At 47.7% G+C, this 24588-nt stretch overlaps 1 protein-coding gene across 1 annotated transcript in view; it reads left to right on the forward strand.

The window, feature by feature from the left end:
• The window catches only part of ALG6 (ALG6 alpha-1,3-glucosyltransferase), a 336619-nt gene that overhangs the window by 115569 nt on the left and 196462 nt on the right, over positions 1-24588 (forward strand). Inside the window, exon 3 of the mRNA XM_086953531.1 lies at positions 12654-12743. Within this exon, the coding sequence (XP_086809657.1) occupies positions 12654-12743 (90 nt within the window). The remainder of the gene's footprint in view (positions 1-12653; positions 12744-24588) is intronic.

Genomic DNA, 24588 nt, shown 5'->3' on the forward strand with positions numbered 1-24588 from the left:
CCCTTGCCCTGACTAGAATGGTGGTTTCTGCCTAGCTTTGGCGTAAGCCTTAGCCAACCAGAAATAGCCAGTTCTAACAGGGGATTACTCTACCTCCTCATACTTCTACCGTCAGCCCTGGCTCTCCCAAAATGGAATCCATAATTGTTCATGTATTCACAGGCACACAAGCACCTAGGACATGCATACAACATGTGCGTGGCACAGTACTACATACTAACTTGAAGTAGGCAAAGGGTGATTAAGCACACAGCAGCAAAACTTTACATGAGTAAGTCTGTAGTGTTCACTCCAGTGACTCATGTAAAAAGACCTGTGTACTTTTACTGATAATTACATGGTATGCTGCCAACACCACATTCGTGCTACTTAACTCCTGGCAGAGGCAGTAGCCTTTCACCACAATGAAGGCAGTGCTTTAGGCGCCTCCCTCCTGGTCCAAAAAGTCAAGCAAATCTGTGGTGCATGCGCATGATTGCGTTTACCCTTGATGGCAAAAACCAGCATCCGAGATCAGAAATCCTTGCAATTGGGGCACCAAGGGCAGGGGTACACGTCCATCACCATGCACAAGACTTTTCTGTCCCAACAAGGTGTAGCTGGGTTTTTCGGTGAAGACTTTATATAGGATAGCTTCCATTGCAGGAATTCTCGTCTATTCCATGGCTAACCTCATATGAAATTCAGAAGTGATTTGGTGGACCACTAGCACCCATGAAGTGTTCGCAAGGGGCTTGCAATTTGTGATGCCATGGACATAGATCAAAGAATGGTATCATAGCTGGGCTCCAAGTGTCTCGAAGTCTAATAATTTAGTCTTTCCATTAGCCTTTTTGCTAGAACATGTACCCTTATGTCATGATTCACTTTGGTGGGTAAGTAGGTATTGATTGTTATGATTCTGCAGTAAAGATTGTTTTACTATTTCTGAACAGTGAAAGATATTGCCTGGTCACCTAGCATCTAAGTGGGCTTTTACAAGGCCTGTACCCCACATGAAGACATTGTGCACAGAGACTGCTGAGGCTCTATGCTCTATTCTTTTAGTTGGCAGGTATGCATTCCTCAGAGATTTAATTCTGCTGACTTTGGTGTAGCTTTCACATTTTTTTGTCATGGTATTCTCTGACATTTGTCTTGGATTTGGGTGATCTCTTAATTGATAGTATCTTCCTGTACTAAGATGAATTAAAAAGATGGAAAATTCACCTTTGCTAGCCCCTGCCAATAGAGGAGTAGAGAAATGTAACAATACATTTCCAACAGCTCCTGTATCTGAAACCCACCCTGGAACCAGGCCCTTCGCCTCAATTCCAAATTGTAGCTGTGGTTCAGTAGGAGTATTTAGAAAGCTGCAATAACTAAAGTGTGTCATTTACTCCAGGTCTGCCCTGCTGCATAAAGTGAATGTGTGAACTATTGGAGTTAAATTATTTTGTTTAACTTTATGTTGGGCTCTCAGCTTGTTATAACAGTACACTCCAGGGAGTTCAGAACTATGTAACTACTTAAATTATTTTGGTGTAAAGTGTAGCACTCTCCTAATACTCAAAATGAGTATCCAAATATTTAATTTAGCTTCCCAGGTCAATTCCAGCACCTGCTGCCTTAACACGTAAAGCCCAAAAATCTAGGAATACCACTGGGGGTGGATGGATGAAGGTGGCTGAGAAAACTCAAATCCGTGTCTTACACTGTAACAGAGTCCCTTCCATTGTATGCGCGTTAGGAAGTGTGTAATATTTCAGAGCCATTGTCTACAATCTTAAGCTTTTACCTAAGCATACTCCTTTGTACCCGAGAGAAATACATCTTATTTGTCAATTCAGCCTGTGTTTTCTGGTTATACAAAATTCACAATTTAAGAAAAGGGACAAACGTTGATCTTCACGCCTCTTTGCGACTACATTCAATACAACCAGCGATTTAGGCACTGCCCAAAATGATTCAGTTCAGAAAGCCTTGAAGAGTTAGATTTTGAGGTCCTGTTAAAAGAACATTTTCCAACTTCTGAAGGAAAATGTAACTATGAAGTAAATTATGCTGGCTTAGTTTGCTCCTCAGTAATGTTCCTGTGGTGGAGGAAATTTAGCCTGTGAATGAAATATTTCCTAGTAATCATGTCGGGAAGTTTCAATTCTATTAAGGATCAGGAGGCGAGGATTATGCTCAAACTTTCTTTATTCCTATTCCAGCAGCTTCAACTTTAATCAACAAAAACTAACGTTTCCATAAAGCAGGTAGTAAATGTCATCCACGATCTACAAATAGGCAGTACATGATCTACAAGGTCTTCCTGCGTGACTTCCTCTTTCTTGACTACAACCTTATTATCCGAGAGTCTTGTCAGTCTGCCTTGGAACTCTCAGAACCTGGAAGAAGTCGAAAACAAACCCAGATTTTGAGAGGAGTAAACATCTCAATGCCCATTAGATTCCCCATGTTAGACTAATGTTCTGATTTGTTACCTTTGCCTCAAACTGTAAAGCGCTCTGATATCCTTCGGGATCAAGTTTGCGCTATATAAAACTTTATAAATAAATAAATAAATGACTCCGATCTCAAGGTAAACTCAGGAAAGCATCACTAGAACATGGTGCAATCATATCACAATATGAATGTTATGTTATGTTATGTTATGTTAAATGGGACTTTTATAGCGCAACGGCTACTCCAAAGGAGTGTCCCGGCGCTTTTGTGCTCCAGACCAAAGAAAGAGCTGGAAAACATAACAGTAAAAAGAGCAGGGGCCTAAAGAGGGGGCAGATTATCCAGTGAACAGCCAGGTTTTTAAGTCTTTTCTGAAGGCAAGCAGGTTAGCGGTGTTTCGCAAGGACACCGGTAAGGAATTCCATAGCTGCGGAGCAAGAAAGCTAAAGGACCGGCCGCCTAGCCGAGCCCTTTTGATGCGTGGCACCCGAGCCAAAGCCAAAGCTTCTGACCTGAGGGATCGTACAGGTCGATAGAAGTCCAGCCTCCTCTGAAGATATTTGGCACCATTGCCATGCAAGGCCTTATGGGCGAGAGTCATGGCCTTGAAAAGTATCCTCTTCCGCACCGGAAGCCAGTGAAGGGATACGAGGAGATTGGAGGCACTGGTGCGGCGGTGCAGGCCAAAAATTGCACGAGCAGCAGCGTTCTGAGTAACCTGCAAACGCTGGAGGAGGTATTCAGGCAGACCCAGATATAGGACATTTGCATAGTCCAATCTGGACCCTATGAGTGCCTGAACAGTGATCCTCCGATGTTCCTCCGAGAGAAGGGGAAAGAACTTGCGCAACATTCTGAGTATCCCAAAGCATGTTCCCGTAAGAGTGGAAACCTGGGATTTGAGCGAGAGCTCGTTGTCAATTTTAACCCCCAGGTTCTTAGCCCACTTAGAGGACTGAGTGGGAGGGAACATGTCAGCAGGCCACCATCCCTGCCAATCTGGTTCTGATGGGCATCCGAAGAATAGTATTTCGGATTTGTCCGAGTTGCATTTGAGGCTGTTGTGTGAAAACCAGCTAAAGACAGCCCCAAGGCACTCGCAGATCCTTTCTCCATCGAACTCTTCGCTCTTACGACAGGTGAATAGAAGCTGGGTGTCGTCAGCATAAGAGACGATCCGGGCCCCGTAGGACTCCGCCAGTGTCGCCAGAGGGGTCATAAGGATGTTAAATAGAGTGGGGCTCAGTACAGAGCCCTGAGGCACTCCGACTCCCAATGGCGGCATCTCGGCGGACCCGGGTGGGACCCAGACCGTCTGCCGGCGGTTGGCCAGAAAGGAACGAAACCAGTTGAGCACCGTCCCCCCTAGACCGATGTTATGAAGTCTAGTGAGGAGATCCTCGTGGGGGACGGTGTCAAACGCCGCCGACAGGTCTAACATGACTAACATCACCCTGCCTCCTGTGTCCAGCACCTCCTTCACGATCTCCGAGACAAAAATGGAAAGCATTATCCCTTCCCCCCAGGGGTCGCAAACTAGAAGATTAGACAGCATCAAAAGCACATACTTATACCATACAACAGGGCTCCACCTTGATGGTCATATGTCCTAAAGATTCCGTGCTGGGATCAGGTCTCTCTGAGCCTCTGGCGGGAATAATCCTAACCTCCGCATCATCTATAGAATTAAAACTTTCCATCCTGATTACTAGGACAATTTTCATTCTATGTCAGGACCGGAGGCTAGGATTGTGTTCGTTCAAAGCTTAGCCACCCCCAACGACACCATGTCCATGACCGCTTTAAAATAGAATCTCTTGAACATTGAGTCTGATGACCAGTCTGCGGCATTTATAATATCCTCTAACCTGGCCCCCAGGGAGAAAGCTTTTGAAGCCATTGCTCCCCTCATGAATGGACGCCAAATTGCCTCCTGCAACACCCATCTGATCCAACGGACTATGGTTTGTGGCGTAACTGGCTTGAAAGGCTTCCTTAGGGAAATCATTAACTGGCGTTCCCCCTGGTGGACGAGTTTCTACCGTCATACTCTCATATTCTTTGAGGCAGCGGACTATGCACAACTTAGGGGAATTCTCAAATGCTGGATAGGACACAATTCTGCAATCTGATTGGGTTCTACGATCAATATGGAAGGTGACCCCTTGCGGGGTGAAACCCTTCCAGAAATGTCTAGAGCTCTAACATTCAGCATGGGCAGTTTAGCTAACAGTTCCTTACGAGACAAATGGGTTGGTACGATTGGAATAGTTGTAGAACCTTATTGACATCTCATAATGACGAGTACCTGGGCTCCAGAGAAAGCGTGAGGTGAATTTCTCGCATCAATTTACAGATCATCTGATGTTCCCCAACTGGGGGCCCTTGAACGGGCACATGGTCTGCTGAGCTCACTGACCTATAAGAGTTGAAAGTGCGGTAGGCTAGGCCTTGGGCCGCTAATGACGCTAAGAAATTCATAATGGCTACCACTTCGCACCCCATGGGATCTTGGTCATCCCAAACACACCAACCAACCCATCTGGTCCATGCTCATGTGTAGCGCTTGCTTGTGTTGTCGGCCCACGCTGCTCCCAGTAATCTCTGTGCATTGTTTGATTGGCCTGAGACGCTCCAGGCATACTTGAAAACCACAAGGCCACCAAGGGCATTCGCCCTTGCTGGACTAGAGGATGGGAATTGCCTTAGGCATCCCTCAGAATAAACGGAACTCAGGGTAGAAGGATTGGAGAATCCCAGGAAAGTTTCAGAAGAACTGGAAACTACACTTGAGACCTCCAATACTAAGTAATCAACACCACCTTCGCCTGTTGTCTGCGGACCTGTGCAGTGAGTCTCATTATCATCACAAACGGGGGAAAAGTGTACCTCGTCTCCCTGCACAATCTTAGAGAAAGGCCTCCGTCGCAGTAGCGAGGGGGTCTGGCCTCCAACCAAAGAATCGTGGTAGTTGGTGATCCAGACAGGATGCAAAGAGATCTATTGAGAACAGACCCCACATGTTGTGGAGTGTCTGGAAGGACGGTGGATGTAGTTGCCACAGGCTCATGTCTGACCAGCTACTGGAGCACCAATCTATCACATTCCTGGGAGCTATTCCACTGTCACTGAGATGTTGTGGCAAGAGACAAAAATGTCCTTGACCAGGTCCGCTAGGACCTTGGGCTTTGTTCCCCCGAGATGGTTGATGTAACGGACCGCCGAAACATTGTCCATCTTCAGGAGGACATTGCAAGACACCTTGTCCTTCTTCCAACACTGGATTGCGAAGGAACCCGCCATCAGCTCTAGGCAATTGATGTGGAGTTGGCTTTCCTCAGCGGACCACTTTCCTCCTGTAAAAAAGTTGCCAAATCAAGCTCTCCTTCCTGATTTGCTGGCATCGCATTCTATCACTAAGTCTGGATCGCAGCCAAAGATGGCTTTGCCATTCCAGGCTTCCATGTGATCCAGTCACCACCTCATCTTTATGTACGCTTACTCTGTAATGGGCACTTGGTCGGAATATTGCAGCCCTCTGCAAAGATGAGAAGCCCTCAGGCTTTGCAAAGCTCTGTAGTGGAGCGACCCTGGGAAGATCGCCTGAATTGACGTGGCGAGAAGGCCTATCAACCGAGGCATCTGCCTTAACAAGATGGAGGAACGTGCAAGCATTCGCCTGAGTTCCCTGTGAATCTTGGCCGTCTTCCTCGCTGAGAGACTCGGGGTGCAGGTCACCAAGTTCACAACAAACCCCAGGAAGGTCACCTGTTTGGCTGGCTTCAGAAGCGTCTTCTTGACGTGGGTCACAAACCCCAGGTATTGGAGAATGTCTACTGTTTCCTTCACCTGTTGTGAGAGGCAGAGAGGTCATTGCTCGAGGAGCAGAATTTCATCTAGATAAATGATGAGACGAGAGCCCCTCGCTCTTAGTGTCTCCAGCACTGGCTTGAGAACCTTGGTGAAGCACCAAGGGCCAGAGAAAGACCAAAAGAGAGGGTTGTAAACTTGGACGCCTGATCCTTCCACTGAAACTGTAGAAACGTTGGTTTTGGGAAAGATATGGACCACCAAATACGCGTCCTTCAAATCCAAACGGGCCATCCAATTGTCAGGTTGAAGGAGGTCCCGCAGAAGATCGATGCCCTCCATTTTGAAGTGGCGGTAGACCAACCATTGGTTGAACTCTCTTAGGTTTATCACCGGTCGTTGACCTCAATCTGTTTTGTCTACAAGAAAAATATTGCTGATGAAACCTCTTGGGTGGAGATCGCTCATTTTTGCAGCAGATCCTCCACTTCCTGATCTACAAGGGTGACCAGATCTTGTGCAAAAACCAGCAGACGGGGCTGAAAATTCTGTACGGGAGAGCCGTAGAATTCTATCTGAAAACCTTGCATGGTCTGTAACAGCCATGCGTCGGAGGTGATAGACTTCCAGTTGTGTTTGAAAACCGCCAACCTGCCACCCACCTTTAAATGGGGAAGGGGAAAGGCTCACCTGATGTGGCCAGGGGTGGCCTCTGGTTGCTCTTCTGCCACCGTGACCTCTGTAACCTCTTCTTGATTGGAAGAACGCTTGTCTGCCTGGATCTTGGTCTTTCTTGCTGCTTTTTTTAGGCCCTTGGGTGTAGAAGCGGCCAGCCGAGCGCCTTCTGCCACGGTGGCCCAACAATTCTAGGGTGAAAAACCTTTTTAATGGAGGCCTGCGCCTTATCCAAAGATGTAAAAGTGGTGACAAACTAGGTCCCTGCAGAGCCTACCTTCTGCCACAGTGCCCACTTCAGAGGAAGCCAAGTCTCCCAGTTTGAGATCAACTATCAGGAGAAAGTAGTTGTCGTCTCTAGGTAAAGAGGGCGCAATTAGTGTTACCCAGGAAGACTATTGCGTGTTGCGCCAAATTCTGAAACCCTTCCCGGGAAAGGGGGGGATACCTACCAGTTTGCCCTCCTCCACCAATTACAAGATCTTAGTAATGAGGTCTGAGATATCTAATAGCATATCGTGGCAGGATTTCCACGATCTGTCTATCCCCTATTATGGGTCCCGTATATATTTCTGCAGGATAGTGGCCATTTTTGGGTCAACCTCTGGCGTTATCGCCACCTTGCTCGATAGGGCGGGTGCATTCCGCTCTGAGACTTGCTTATACTTCCTTCTCAAGATCTTCGTGAAAGCGCCCTGCCACAAACACCGAGACCTTGAGGGGAGGGCGCCCACTCCAAGGACCGGGGGAGAACTAGATCCTCGGGGACCAACATGTCAGAGAGCTCCTCTGAGTCCTTGGGTATGTCTAAGGAGGGCAACACTATTCCCAAGGAGTCCTCCCCATCTTCGTGTAAACTGGTAGCCTCTGGTATGGTATCCTGTGACCTTGCATCTGGTCTGGCTAAGAAAACCCTCTTCAAGCGCTCAAAAGCCCCCATATCCATGCCTGAGGGGCATTTACGCTTCGGGGGCGCTGGGGTTGATCTGCCTGGTACGCATATGCTACTTGCATTATGGGGCGCTCAAAAGGTCCCATTACTGCTGCCACTGCCTAGTGGATGGAAGCATTCACCGCATCGCAAAACTCATCATCAAGGGGAAGAACATGCAGAGACTCCTCCTCTGTATATTCGTCCTCCATGATGATGAATGCAAGCACTACTGTAGTTAGAGCAAACAGGCAAACTGTATATCTAAGAGTTCTATGCGCTAGTAGGGTTTTTTAGTAGTAGTTTTAGTAGCTTGATTGGCGTTACCAACTTTGTGCACGCTGAGTGTGCTAGTCTGATTTATTAATCCGCTAAGGGGAGACTCGCCCTTGACTGTACTGTGTGTCCTAAATGCCTGGGCACGCCCCTATCAGCCTCCTTGAGGAACCACACACTCGCCCCTTTGTGGCGTTTAAATTATAGACCCGCTGAGCAGGCGTCAGGCTGAGACAATGTGAATACTGACCCTGAAGCTGCGAGGGTAAGGGCTTCCAGGCCGCTCGGGCAACGTGTGCGATTGCGGGTACTGTGTCTGGCACTCTTTGATCCTGCCGACCAGCGTGACTCGGATCAAGGAAACGCGCAGACACCCGCCCCATGCTATTCCGATGTGTGCATCGCACTGCTGTCTGAGACTCGTCAGTTGAGGGAGCCGTGAGCGGAGCGTACGAAACCACTCCCGCGGCCCCAACTGGCTTAAAACAAAGAGAATCAAACTCTTAAATACTCAATAACGTATCGCTACCCAAACTAAATACATTTATGCATGAAATATACCCTAAATTCCCCGGCACTAAACAAGCGAGAGGTAAAGAGTACTTATCTGCTGGAAGCAGGAGAGGAAAGAGGAAATCACGCAGGAAGCATACACCCTTGTAGACCATGTGAATTGCCTATTGGATTGTGGATGACGGTGACCTTTACTACATGCTTTATGGGAATGTTTGTTTTCTGTCGGTAAAAGTTGAAGCTGCTGGAAAAGGAATAAAGAAAGTTTGAGCATAATCCTCGCCTCCAGTCCTGACATAAAATTCTACTTCATATTTATAATTTGCTACATAAATTGGAGGAGTTTTAGTTACAGCTCAATTCTAAAAAAGTTCTTAAGATGTATCTTTTTAATTGACATGATGGTTGTTTGATATGGAAGTCTGTTTTTAGAGTTGGCTCCAAATATTGTATCACACAAATAATAACATTCTTTAATCTCTAGACTGGCAACACTTGCTTTGAGAGTGAGAAGTGATGGTACTCTGTTTTTTGGATCCAAACTTTATTACAAAACGATGATCCTCCAATTACTATACTTTAGAGTGTCTCGGATATCTTCATTGATGTAGTGAACTTGACACATTACTTATCTTCATTATAAGATTGCACAATACCTTTGGCTAAAATCAAACCCAATTAGAAGATCAAACAATGCCTCTGGTCTTTAGAGATAATATTACTCATTAACCAGTTGACTATTTAAGAATACATATATTGCTGTCGAGCTGTGAAAACAAACTGCTCAAAAGCTTAGGATGAATAATCAGTATAAAAGTGAAACATGATTGCCTTTTCACCAATCAGTTTTGTAGTAAATAGCTTAATGTGAATTATTGAAACAGCAAACACTCGAGTCACACAATGATTTAAAATTAGATCGCTCATGCCTGTCTCCATTCTCAGTGCGGCATCACTGCAAATGAGGATAACATTTGAAATTAAATGTTCAGATTCAGGGGAATAAAATACACAAGTTCTTGCAAACCATGTGATCACACAAAGTATTTAAAACCTAAATTATTAAAATATCTTTTCAGAGTAGAATTGCTGCACAAACTGGGATGGGATTGATATGTTACTTGAACCTTAAATTAACTGTGCAACAAGGCATCAGTATTTAAATTCACCCCTTAAGTTATGAGGGCATGACCCTACTACTGGGACTTTTAGAATTATACCAGGTTCCTAATCTCTATTTCAAATATCTACATACTTGCTAGAGTAATCCTAAAACAAAAAGCGATCAGCCTAGGTAATGAATCGGCGTCTGTGCTTTATCCAGTTTAAAATACTACACATGGGGCATGGCTTGGGAGACGAACATGGCGGAAGCGTCTCTGTAGAGTTCCGCTGTTTGCTCCCGCCAGAGTCTTAATCCGCCATTGATCCTGGTCCCTGCCAGTGCCGCTGTGAGTCGCTGAGACGGCGATTGTGCTGGGAGCGGGCCGGTTTTCGTATGGAGTCCCGCGAGGCCCGCTCCGGCTGCCGGTGCGCTCGTTTGCTGGCCGCCATTGATGTACTGCGGGGCGGCGGCGGCAGGACGGAGGCCGCGCGCCCTGGATGAGCTGTGCCAGGATGCCTCATTCCCTGCTACTGTGTGCTCGCCTGCCACCGGTCACGAGGCAGAGCCCAGGTTTCGGGGGAGGCGGCTGCAGTCCTGGTCCCATGGCGCCCCTCCCCCGCTTTCTGGGCAGGCAGCGGCGGCCTGCCTGGGCCTTGACCGAGCGGCCTAAAGAGGGGGCCCTGCCGCGACGGCGTGTGTTGGGCCGTCGTCTGCTGACACGGAGTGCGCCGCGGCTGCGAAGCTCTCTCCCCCCCCCCCCCACCCCCCCCACCCCTGCGCACTAGACCATTGGGGCTGGGGACCAGAGTCCCGATTGCTGGTGGGCCCGCCGTTGCCCTCTTGAGGTGGCCGGTCCCGGCCTGTCATCGCGGCGCCCCCCTGCTGCTGGGACCGTGGGATTGAGAAGGCCTTCGTACAGGCTGCTGGACTCAGGCCTACTGCAGGTGAGTGAAGGGGACGGTGGCTGCTGGGCCCTTTGAGGATACTGATGAAGGGGCCCAGGCCTGCTTACAGACTGTGGTGACGCTGCCATTGCTTGGGTGTTGGTCACGGTGGCCCGACTTCTGCTGCCGGGCCTCACAGGGAACTGCGCTGCTTTTGGGCCGGGCTTGCAGGGACAGGGGTGCCAGGCTATACCTTAGGGAGCGCTCAGACTGGCTTTGTGGTGGGCCCCACTGTCCTCCTCCTTGGCCCCGCCGCCGGCTCCTCCCCTGGCTGCCCGAAGACTGTCCAGCGCGCCGCCATGGACAAGCCCACCACTGGCGCGGCACCACCTAAGCAACCGAAGAAGGACCAGTATGCCATGGCTGCACCGGCTAGGAAGGGGGCTGCTGGAGGTGTCTCCTCCGACAGGCGATGCTCCTGGAGGCCCTCACGCAATCCCGCACTTCCCTGGAAGCTCAAATTGGCGCAGTGGGGTCGGAGGTTGCATTTCTCCGTCAGGATCTCAGGAAGGCGGTGGACCGCATCACGGAGGCCGAGACGAGGGTATTCACGTCAAAGATACTGTGTCGGCCCTCCAGAAGAAGGTGGATAAGGTGGCCATGGTCTCCAAAGAGCTCGCGCCCCGGGCCGAGGATGCGGAAGGGAGGGCCTGCCGCAACAATATCCGCCTGGCTGGCTTTCCGGAGGGCTGCGAGGGGCCCTCGATGGGCCGTTTACTTTCCACCTGGCTTTGGGCGTTGCTGCCCGCGGAGGACCTTTCATCCTGCTTCATGGTTGAGAGAGCGCACCGTGCCCTGGTTAAAAAGCCGCCGCCTGGTGAGCGCCCGCCCGCCCGTGGTCATAGCCCGTCTACTTAACTTTGCCGACCGCGATGCCATACTACGCTTCGCCAGGACGCATAAATAACAGATGGTCTTCGAGTCTCACCCCATCATGGCCTTTCCCGACTACACCCGGATTGTTCAGCAACAGCGACAGTCCTTTGTAGCCGCAAAGCGGCGCCTACGCAACTTGAAACTTTCTTATGCTCTTTTGTTTCCAGCCCGAATGAAGATACTTTACAACTCCAAATCCTACTTCTTCGACACCCCGGAGGAGGTTTTCGCTTGGAATGATGAGCACCAGCATGTGAAACAACACACTCCGCCCCCCTTGGACTCCGACTCTTCCCAGAGCTCCCACTGGAGCGGTCGACAGGGTGGGGGTGCCTCCCACCGGCGACAGCGTTCCTGCTCCAACTGGCGCTCTCAAAACATATTTATTTTTTCACTTAAAGCCATGTTGAACAGCATGTTACAATAACATTGACACAGCCAATAGAAGTCACATAGACGAAACCTATTGGCTTTGCTACTGCTTGTCATTGATCTTTCCATTTCGGTTCTCATGTAGATTTTAAGGGCATCTTTACCATATTTACTAAAATAATTTTCTATATTTAGAAAGTACTCTCCACCATTAAAGCAGGGATTGTTATAATTCTTGTTTAGTCTACTCCACCTTCCCCTTCTAAGCTAAGTATTGCCTCTTTAAAGATAACTTTTAGAGATCTAGGGATTGCTCTCCCAGTATAGGTATTTGTAATAAAAAGGTAAGTTTAGTACCCTTTTATATACTGGAAAAAAAGGCCCTTCAACATCACTATTTTGGGTAGATGACTTCTGTTCTGTTCATTTGATTGAAATGTTGCTTTTCTGTTTGGTGGTTTAGAATAAAGATGAGGGCATCCAGTGGCACATCTTTATGCTACTTCACAGATTTTCACTATGTTGTTAGAAGTGTTGCTCTTTTAGTAAGAGACAAAATGTCCGCTATAACATTGCTAACACTCCTTGATTAGAACAGGGCTTTTAAAATTAAATTCTTTTTTGAGTGTAAAGGTTGTCATCTTTAACATATTATAGTCTAATTATTGGTTCTACTGCACTCTAATGAGAATGTTATCGCTTATTTTTTACTATGCTGTAGGTACTTCAACACAAGTGACAACAATCTACAGTACTGGGGGCTCGACTATCCACCTCTTACTGCCTATCACAGTTTTCTGTGTGCATATGTGTAAGTATGTGTTACAATGCTTCGAGAGCTAGAATGGTGTGTTACAGTTCCATTTGTAATGTGTGTTCATTATCTTTGTGGTTACTGACCTACTTAATGGTAAAAGTGTTCCCTTCAATTAAGAACATTTTTTCTTCACCACTAGATAGCGGAAATCATATGAAATCAGCATTTCAGTTTCAAAAGACGGTCTTCTGACAGACCACTTATCACTGGTCATGATTACACTCCAACAAACTTCATTTAAATACAGGATGTCACTAGGACAAAAATTCTCAGGAAAAGCTTATAGGAGCCACTCCTTTGGAGCAAAGATTTCCAGAGTTTTAGCTGTTTATAATAAGGAATAGCGCCCAGTAATTGGCTATGTTGATATCACGTGTGTGTGTTTTTCAGTTTGTACAAGTGAAATTTCCCTTGGTTTACAGAATGCTAAGCACATTCAGTCATGAGACCATTACAGTGTGTTTTTCATTTATCATACTTTTAAGACCTAATCAAAGGGGCAACTACCTTTCAGACGCAAGTTACTTTTGGAGCAAACGTGAGCCAACATTGAAAGCAACTTTACCTGTTAAGTAGTATGGGCTATCATGAATGTGCAGCATCTTTTGCGTTTTGAGCAAACAGGGATGTTGAAATAATGTACCTTACACTTGATAGCATACAGCCAACCTACTTCCCCTTAAATAGAAAAAAGCAATTCTGTGATCAATTATAGGTGTGATTTTTTTAAGTACTTTCTTGTAGTTCCTTAGATTCAAAATTAGTCTTGCTGCTTTTTGTTATTTGTGGAAATAATGATAAAATATTTTTAGTAAATTGATATAATTTCCAGAACAACTGTGGTTAGCGATGGAATTTTCTTTTGAAAGGAGGCAGGCAGAATTATGGCCTTCCTGACTTGCAACTGTAATATAAGAGGTTTTTTAAGGGCAAGTATGCAGGCCAAATCTATAGCTTGTGAGTATCTAATAATCTACAATGGATCACGTCTCCATTTTACCAAAGCACAAATTATTCGGGGTAACACCAGGCCAGGATCATAGAGACATTGTTTATTATGGCGAATCCCAAAGTCTGATTTTGTTAACTGAGATTTTGTTGTAGAGATGGTATGGTTATGTTCAGATAACTAAAGTATTTTCAGCATTTGTTAGTGTTCCGGTGGTGTCCCACTTTGAGAACCTAATATATCCTGTTACTTGCATATTCTGGCCTTCTCATGAGTCATGATGTTTAGGTGTTTAAAGGTCTTCGGTATCCAAGCAAGAGACAGCCAAGGCAGCAGTGCCTTTTGTATCTGATTTCCCCTCCAGTGGGAATTTGCAAGATTTCTCTGATTTTATATTAGACCTAAATAATAGGCCACATTATCATACAATTTCCAGCATCATTGGTACCAAGATTTTGGGTTGACTCGGCTACACCAATTTGTCATCTGCATAAAAAGACCTTTTGTATACTTTCAGTGCTCTCTGTATGCTCGTGTATCCACTAGGTATTTCGTAACCTTAATGATGTACTGGAGCAAATGATAACGGACATAAGATATTCCTTCCTGGTACCCCTCTCTAATTTCAACTTTCAGAATATTTACATCTTCTATTTATGGGCTGCATGGTTTGTTATGTGGTATGTTTTCCGTGTTTTTAGTTTTAAGACAAAGTTTAAACGTGAATTCCTAACCCACATAGGCAAATGGCATTAAGGCATTGAATTTCATTTTTTTGGTAAGCCTGTTGGGTGCAGTATTGTGTAATGGTATAAAGCCACTTTGATCAGTAGGTACTAACAGAGCATTAAGATGATTCTTTTTCTCCATCATCTTTGTCAGTTTGTTGTGGTCTATATTTACCATTGACAAGGGCCCATTCATTCCACAGTTGTTAGCATCCTCAGAGGTGCCAAGTAGTCTCTGTCCACATCTGTATGCTAACGAGTGCTTGCTTTATAGTGCATTGTGTTGAAGTGCATGCAAAGTGCTTGACCAATGGGTGCTGTTAGCTAACGTAGTCATCATTCTCTTTAAAATATTTGTCTCCTCTTAAACTACCACAATATGTGACATCTGTCAGCCTCTTGATCCTCTGTCACCAAGTGGCATCATAGCTAGTTTTTTACTCTCCATGTATGTCGACTGCAACAGAAAGTGGTCAGTGTAGGTCAGGCTTAGATTCTCTCACAGCAAATATTTTCGTACCTCTCCTTATCTATAATTTTTGGGATAAATGATAGTGGAAACCCGTACATACGAAAAGAATGATTGTTTGTCCACTGGATTTTTCGTATGCCATCCTTTTGAGGTTCTCCATAATTTCATATACGCATGTACAGCTGCCTCTGTTTTTAGAGAAGGGGGGGCCAGTGCTGATAATAGTGAATGAAAACTGAGATAAATCCTCCACTAACTGAAAATCAAATTCAGAAAAGGGAATGCGCATGCCCGAGTGATTAGCGCTTGCAACGACACCGACCGATTGCGGGTATTCAGTACCTTCGTCTATGAACTTGGTTTTGACAGCACACCGGACCCTCACCTGCTTGTGCTGACGCTGTTTTCTCCTACGGAGAATGCCTGATTAACACAGGCTCCCCTCTCCTGATCTCAAGGACGCGCTGATCCCTACAGCATAAGACACGACGCCCTACAGTCCCTTCAGTCCAGGTTTCCACCCTTTTTTCCGCGCTAGGACACCTCACGCTCGCCTGAGCGAGGATTGGGTCCCCTCCCTCAATACTTCCCTGTCCCGGACTACCGCCAGCAACATCAGGTGTTGCCCGAGGCCCTGATGAGAATCTCCAAGGAATTATAGGAGATTCGAAACGGGTAGGCCCATCTTCATACTGGTCTGCCAACTGATCTAAGAGTTACAACTTTGCATAGATCATTAGCTATTTGTTGGACACTATCTAATTTTCGTTGGATTTGCTAAAGATTGTTTGAAATTGCAAAATCTTTGTTAATGTTCTATTTTTATTACAGAGTACAAATAGTGTGTTCATATTAAGGCAGTACCAGTGTTTTCGTTTCTCTTGTTGTAGATAATGTATATATGGTATGTGTGAGATTAGCTTGTATGCTGTTGAATGTTTGGTGAAAGTGATATGATTGTAGGAATGAATGGTGGTTCGCTCCAAATTGATTGCTTTTTCATGTGCCCCCTTTGCACTCTTGTTTTTTCCTTCAATGTTTCATTCCAAATGTACAAACGGATTTTATAAAATATTATTGAATACATAATAAAGCTGCGACTAAAAAGCATTCCCTTTTCTGAATTTGATTTTCAGTTAGTGGAGGATTTATCTCAGTTTTCATTCACTATTATCAGCACTGGCACCCCCTTCTGTTGTTCATGATATAGGCTCAGCCTTGCTGATTAGAGCCAGCCCCGTTTTGTTTTTCACATCTGTTTTTAGAGGGCAGGATATATCCCTTTTCTCACTCATTGCAGAGTTGTTACCTTCCTCACCCCGAGATCATCAAAGACCCAGTTAAACTGAAGTACTATTTTCCGCATGGTGCTCCTCCTGGCCAGAGCCTGGCGCTCCACCCCCCTGAGATCAATTTGGGCCCTCAGTTTGAAGACGCCTATTTTAGAATGATGTAATTCCCATCTTTGTACACAATCTGCTTACAAGATTTGATTAATACCCACTGTGTGATTCAGACTACAACTACTTTAACATAGTTTGAATAAGGTGTAATAGAGCTTCCATCTCCACTTTCTGGTTAACCGGGAGAAGGCTTGCCTCCTGTAAGCATGCTACCCACATCCTCCTCCTGAGCAAGAAGAAGCCAGTTCTTTTAGTCTTAGTATTAATATTTGATCCTCTGATATGCCACTGCTTCACATTTATATGCATCTCACAACGGGCAATTTATGAGTGAACAACATTGGTTTGGTCCAAATCTCCCAACTCCAAACCCTATTCACAATTCTGCTTTATGGTTTCTGCCTAAAATGCACAACGGTACCAGCTGTTTATCCCCACTCTGTATTTCTCTAATCCTGTTTATAAAATATGTTCTAAGAAATTTTCAGTACACAATGCTTTGAACTCTTCACAAATCCCACAACTTGGCAGCTGCATTGGTCTCTTTGACTTTGTATTCTAGTACTTTAGTTTTAGTTGTGGGAACCTCCTCCATTGTCTATAGTGTTTCACTGTGTCTCTTAACTGAGAAGATCTTTCTCTTTCACCACACTGCCTAAAATAGTAAGGAGATCCTTTCTTAGTAGGTTATATTACAAACCCACTTTCCAGTTCACATTGAGGAATGTTTATTTATTCCCATGACTCCTCTAATTATATCAGCAGTAACTACCTTTTTTGCCAGTTCTATACACACAGTTTATTTTGTTTTTGAGATCTTCATTCTGCATCCAGATTGTATGTTGGTGTAATGTTCCATCTTATTTGATTAGAAGCTCTTTTGTGGTTATCCTGATGATGATAATGATTCCATAGCATAGCTAAGATTTCTACAGTTAGGAGACAAATGCTCACCATAATTCATATGTATGCATCCAAGGGGCAAATCTGCTCTAAGCCAAACCCAGAATTTGATACAGATAGATCAACCAATGAGTCTAGTGTCTTAGGCCAAAGGTAGAGGCCTCAACATACATAGGGTGCCACAGAATCATGATTTCAGATTTTTTCAAAGTGTGTATGAACATTTTAATTCATACATAAAGCAACAATAACCATGCATTTCTGAAACCTTTAACAGTACCACCCAAATCCCCAGTGTGAGTGTAGAATCCAAATAAAAAAGGTACTCTACTGCTGTTAGAGACAGAACATAGACATTAAAGAACATGTGGCTTGAAGGTTAACCAATGTATGTTAGCAGTCCAAAAGATGATGAAAAGGAAGAAAATTAACTGCCTCAACGCTATCCATCAAACAGTAGGCAATTCGTTTTCACTTCATACCTCAAATACATATGATATGCAGTCTGAAAAGCAAGATTTTATGGTAGATGGTCCACAAAAGCAGTCGAAACCATGCATATGGTCTGATGAAGTTCAAAGGTCTGATATTACGTTATGGATATTATTTATTTGTTAGGAGAAACGTTTTAGTACTTCACTAGTGATAGAACTGTTTCCTTCTATAAACAGTTCATCCTGAGGGAAAGATTTCATTTCAGGTAATATGTGGTAGTAGCAGTTTATATCTAGAAATGTAATATTAAGTTGATTATCCTTAATTTTAATTCATACTTTTTATTCCTTACTCACTTTTTCTCTCATTAACTCTTATTATTTCTTATTCTCCCTCTTTCTTACCCATTTTCTCTCATACTCACACACTCCCTCACCCACACTCTTTAATGATTGATTTAAAGCTATTTCTCTTCCTCACTCTCACTGTTTTTCTTTCACTGTGAACTAAATTCCTAATTTCATCTCGCCCCACACCTCCAACGAAGCCTGAGTCCACCAAAGATGTCCAAAAGGCCCTGAAACAGATTAGACGCAATGTTTACGGGAAACAGGCCATATAATTTCCCTTTTGGGAAAGTGCACCACTAATGCATTGACTTACACAGACTTCAGTGTCCTCCAGCTCTGTCTGAAGCTCATTTAGATGTCCATCCTTCAAACATTGAAGAAAGAAATGTTGACCTGGTGGTTAAGGACAGGAGCTTGGCAGCAGCGCTGTTTGCACATGCATTGGCATAGCAAAGTTAAGCTCCACGAAAAAACACTAATCCAGGGCAGCTGTGGTAGGCCCTTTGCATTATGACAGTGTATGGTCTGTCTTCTGCAGCTGGGGGCTTGAAGGCTTAAGCTTCGATTGATTGAATATTTTTTTAATGCAACCTATAGATGGTAATGTCCTGGATCATAAGTAGGCTGTGCAAACCTGTGCTCTGTATGGTCTTGTAGGGCCTAGGCCTGCACAGGATCACTGTATCAATGAAACCGACAGGGAATTCCATTGTGGCTAGAGAATCACTGATCTGGTTTCCACGTTATTCTGAGCAACTAACAAAACAGATTATTTTACAGTAAATTGCAGACTTGTTAATTAATGAAGAAGCATTGCTACTTTGGCTTCCATATGGACAAATCTTCAAAGCTATGTCCTCAATATCTATCAAGGTCCTGACCCTCCTCCTCCTTCTCATCCTCCTCCTCCTCCCGCCGCGTGGCCCGCCCGAGTGTGCCCCGCCTCTTCCTGCTGCCCTGAGCTCGGCCCCTGCCTCCGGACCCTGCCTGCCCTCTGTGCCTGCTCGTGCTAAGTACTTGTATCGCTGCCCTTTTGTTGCCGCTTTTGCTTACTCGTTCCGCCGTCCTTGTGCCCTGCAAGTTTTTGCATTTATTGTGAAGTGTTGCTTTTATTATGAAGTTTGTTCTGTACCTGAGTTGGCTGTTTAGTACTGTAACCCTTTTTGTCGCCAATTGTGCCCCGTGTCTCCGCTCGTTCCCTGCCCCACCCTGGTCCCTGCCGCTGCGGCCCCACCCACGCTCCCTCCAGCATCTCCGCACCACTGCCCCCCCCTCCCGCCACCCCGCTCCCACCTCCCAGCTGCTCCTCCCTCCCACTAGGGTTGATAAGGCGCGGCTCACGGGCGAGGAGTTGTGACCTGATCTGACCTGGTCAGACCCGGTCGCTCCCTCCTCCCGCCGCGTGGCCCGCCCCGAGTGTGCCAGGCCTCCTCCTGATGCCCTGAGCTCGGCCCATGCCTCCGGACCCTGCCTGCCCTCTGTGCCTGCTCGTGCTAAGTACTTGTATCGCCGCCCTTTTGTTGCCGCTTTTGCTTACTCGTTCCGCCGTCCTTGTGCCCTGTAAGTTTTTGTATTTATTGTGAAGTGTTGCTTTTATTGTGAAGTTTGTTCTGTACCTGAGTTGGCTGTTTAGTACTGTAACCCTTTTTGTCGCCAATTGTGCCCCGTGTCTCCGCTCGTCCCCTGCCCGACCCCGCTCCCTGCCGCTGCTCCTCGCGGCCCCACCCACGCTCCCTCCAGCATCTCCGCACCGCTGCCCCCCACTCCCGCCACCCCGCTCCCGCCTCCCAGCTGCTCCTCCCTCCCACTAGGGTTGACAAGGCGCGGCTCACGGGCGAGGAGTTGTGACCTGATCTGACCTGGTCAGACCCGGTCGCTCCCTCCTCCCGCTGTGTGGCCCGCCCCGAGTGTGCCCGGCCTCCTCCTGCTGCCCTGAGCTCGGCCCCTGCCTCCGGCCCCTGCCTGCCCTCTGTGCCTGCTCGTGCTAAGTACTTGTATCGCCGCCCTTTTGTTGCCGCTTTTGCTTACTCGTTCCGCCGTCCTTGTGCCCTGTAAGTTTTTGCATTTATTGTGAAGTGTTGCTTTTATTGTGAAGTTTGTTCTGTACCTGAGTTGGCTGTTTAGTACTGTAACCCTTTTTGTCGCCAATTGTGCCCCGTGTCTCCGCTCGTCCCCTGCCCCACCCCGCTCCCTGCCGCTGCTCCCCCGCGGCCCCACTAACGCTTCCTCCAGCATCTCCGCACCGCTGCCCCCCCCCTCCCGCCACCCCGCTCCCGCCTCCCAGCTGCTCCTCCCTCGCCCCTCCCCTCCCCACTCTCCATTTATGGCAGAGTGCATGCGTACGCGCAGCGTTGACGCGCAGCGGGCGTGCTGATTGTGCGCCGAAGGCGCGCCAAAGGCAAGCCCGTCCGCGCCAGAACCCCTGGCCCCCGAAGATGCCAGCCCGCCCGCTGAGCGTACGACACCGCCACCCTCAACGCTCTCAACACCGGCCGGACCCCCGGCTGCCACCGAGCCACACCAGGACACACCCACGGACCCTTCACCTGCCAACCCTGCAAGTTCTCCTGCACTCGGACCTGCACGGCACCCGCCAAGACGAGCACCAGCAGCAACCACCTGAAGTGCATCCTGCTCAACACCTGCTCCGTCCACAGACACGCCGTGGAACTCTGGAACCTGCTCGACACCACAGCGCCAGACGTCGCCTTCCTCACGGAAACATGGATGAACCATCGCCATCCCGGACGGATACAAGATCACCTGGAGGCATCGCCATCGTCCACAAGAACACCATCCGCATCACGACCAGCTCCGACGACACCCTCACAGCCGCCAAACACCTGCACTTCCAGATCGACACCGACCCCAAGACCACCCTCCGAGGCACCCTCATCTACAGACCCCCGGGACCACGCACACAATTCAGCGAAGACATCGCCGACTTCATCAGCCCGCATACTCTCCCCTCCGCTGACTACATCCTCCTCGGGGACCTCAATTTCCACCTGGAGAACAACAACGACCGCAACACCAACACCCTGCTGGACAACCTCGCCAACCTCGGACTCAAGCAACTGGTGACCACCCCAACCCACTACGCCGGCCACACGCTTGACCCCGTCTTCTCCTCCAACAAGGACATCGCCTTCAGCCACGCCACCGGACTCCACTGGACAGACCACAGCTGTGTCCACTTCAGCTTCAGAAGGACCACGCTCCACCACCACCAGCAACAGGTCCCCCGCAGAAGCTGGAACAAGATCACAGCCGACCAGCTCGCCACAGCCCTGAGCCAGAACCCTCCCGCCAGCTCAGCGAACCCCAACCAAGCCGCCAACAACCTCACGAGGTGGATCAGCAACTGCGCAGACACTGAAAACCCCCCCTGCCAGACCCGGCACCAAGAAAGCCTCCTGGTTCACCGACGAACTCAAGAGCTCCAAGAAGAACTGCCGGGCCCTCGAGAAAGCCTGGCGCAGAGACCCTACTACAGACAACATGACCACCCTCAAGCTCGCAACCCAAAAACACCATCGATTGATCCATGCCACCAAGAAAACCGCATTCAAAGAACGACTGGACAACAACGCCCACAACAGCAAGGAACTCTTCAACATTGTCAAAGAGCTCTCCAACCCCAGCACCTTAAAAAACGACATCACCCCATCGCAAGACCTCTGCAACTCTCTTGCCTCATTCTTTCACAGCAATATTGCAGACATACACAACAGCTTCAGCACACAGCCGACACACCCCAAGACTGCACCAACGCCCCCCACCACGCTCCGCGCCTGGACACCGATCAACACCGAAGACACCATCCGCACGATGAGCTCTATCCACTCCGGATCACCAACTGACCCCTGCCCGCACCACTTCTTCAACAAGGCCAACTCCGTCATCGCACCCCATCTACGGGACATCATCAACGCCTCCTTCAACACCGCCACCTTCCCAGAGAGCTGGAAGCACGCCGAACTCAGCGCCCTACTGAAGAAACCATCAGCAGATCCCACCGACCTCAAAAACTACCGCCCCATCTCGCTCCTTCCTTTTCCTGCCAAAGTCATCGAGAAGACCGTCAACAGCCAGCTGGCCGCCTTCCTCGAGACGAATGGATCCCTCGACCACTCGCAGTCCGGCTTCCGGGCCAACCACAGCACCGAGACCGCCCTCATCGCAGCCACCGACGACATCCGCACCCTGCTCGACAACAGGGAAACAGTGGCCTTCATCCTCCTGGACCTCTCCGCGGCTTTCGACACGGTCTGCCACCGCACCCTAGTGCAGCGCCTCAACAACATCGGAATCCCAGGAGAAGGCCCTGGAATGGATCATCTCCGTCCTCACCGGAAGAACACCGAGAGTCTGCCTCCCCCCATTCAGATCAGAAGCCACCGAAGTCATCTGCGGAGTACCACAAGGATCTTCACTCAGCCCCACGCTGTTCAACATCTACATGAGCCCCCTCGCAGCCATTGCACACCAACACAGCCTCAACATCCTCTCCTATGCCGACGACACTCAGCTGATCCTCTCCCTCACCAACGACCCCGCCACCGCCAGAACCAACCTACAAGAAGGGACGAAAGACGTAGCCGAGTGGATGATGAACAGCCGCCTGAAACTGAGCTCCGATAAGACGGAAGTCCTCATCCTGGGGTCATCGCCCTCAGCCTGGGACGACTCCTGGTGGCCCCCTGCCCTGGGCAGCGCACCCAAACCGACAGACCACGCACGCAACCTAGGCTTCATCCTGGACTCCTCCCTCTCCATGACCAAACAAGTCAACGCCGTCTCCTCGTCATGCTTCAACATCCTACGCATGCTACGTAAGATCTTCCGGTGGATCCCCACAGAAACCAGGAAGACGGTCACCCAGGCCCTCGTCACCAGCCGACTGGACTACGGCAACTCCCTCTACGCCTTAACCACTGCAAAACTCCAGAAAAGACTCCAGCGCATTCAGAACGCCTCAGCACGACTCATCCTGGACATCCCCCGACACAGCCACATCTCTGCACACCTGAGAAACCTACACTGGCTCCCCGTCAGCAAGAGAATCACATTCCGACTTCTCACCCACGCACACAAAGCCCTCCACAACCTAGGCCCAAGATACCTCAACGACCGCCTGACCTTCTACACTCCCTCCCGCCAGCTTCGATCGACCAACCACGCCCTCGCCGCCGTCCCCCGCATCCGAAGAGCCACAACGGGAGGAAGATCCTTCTCCTACCTGGCTGCCAAGACGTGGAACTCCCTCCCAATCCACCTCGGCCTGACCCAGGACCACCTCGCCTTCCGGAAGCAACTCAAGACCTGGGTGTTCGAGCAGTAGAGGACCCCCCTCCCCCAAGCGCCTTGAGACCCTCCGGGTGAGTAGCGCGCTATACAAATACTTTGATTGATTGATTGATTGATTGAGGTCTGACTTAAGATATGTATGACTGGCATGTAGTCCAATAGTTGAGATAAAGAAATGGCAATGGAGTGCTTGGAAAAAGAAAGCATGGAGACACAGTCTTGTGAGAGTCTGGATGCATGCTTGGTCTGTGCACAAAGTGTTACCTCGGAATTCTTAACAATTGTTTTTCTGTGGCTTCCCTACTTTATTTGCCTACAAGTATGCCCACTTGGAAATATGAAATTGTTCACTTAATTTATGCAAATTGTAGCAAATACATTAATGTGAAACTAAGTGTGTTCCTCTTTGGAAACTTCCATACATACAAGTTCATTAAAGCCCAATCTATGGGTAGAGCATACCCTTGAATTTGTAATTTGGCTTTGGTTTTCAAGTGCCTGAGATGTACTAATATCCTAGTTTCTGGTTGAGGTAGCCTTTTGCCTTGGATACTTACAGAATGCAAAACAACAGTTGATGGACAGAATGCAGAACAATGTCATACATTCACCCCAGTACAGAGATCTGGGCCTAAATCCATCGTTTTTTGCACTCCACGCAACCCCAGTTCAGACATGGCCATATACAAATCCGCCTTGACCCTGTGCCTCATGGGAACAGTCCAGCTCGAACTGCCAAGCCATGTCTTTCGTGGACCGGAATTAAGCATCCTAGGACCGGTTTCAGGCTATCAGCCATCTTCAGCCAGGATGGCTTGACTCCAGTGGTGTGGAGAGCATAGGACTCACGTCTGAGCATACCCATCCCACTCGAGATGACAAAATGCGAAACAGTTGATGGACGGAATGCAGATATTTACAGGGCACTTTTTAACAGTATGGCAATTTCTCAGTGAAGATGTATGAACCTAGTTGTTTTGCCATCTTTTCGTTAAATTTTCTTGTGCATGTCCTGTCAACCGAGAGAGGGGGTGGGATAAATCAGGAGCACGTTTTCCTGGTTTGCATTGAAATGCCTCATTCCTTGTCTTTATTTTGTTCACTTCCTGTTATTCAGTTTACCTTTCAGTTGAGTTCTAATTGAGTTATAAGGAATATTATAAAGAGTGAGTTACTTGAAAAGAATTGGCGAGAAATTTCAATATTGTAGTGTAATCTAAAGTCCTTGTGTTGCATCTAGCCAGGTGATTGCTAACACATGTGATGTTTAGGTCAGACGTGTAGGCTAT

This window comes from Lissotriton vulgaris, chromosome 1_1, assembly GCF_964263255.1.
Source record: "Lissotriton vulgaris chromosome 1_1, aLisVul1.2, whole genome shotgun sequence".
Lineage (NCBI taxonomy): Eukaryota > Metazoa > Chordata > Amphibia > Caudata > Salamandridae > Lissotriton > Lissotriton vulgaris.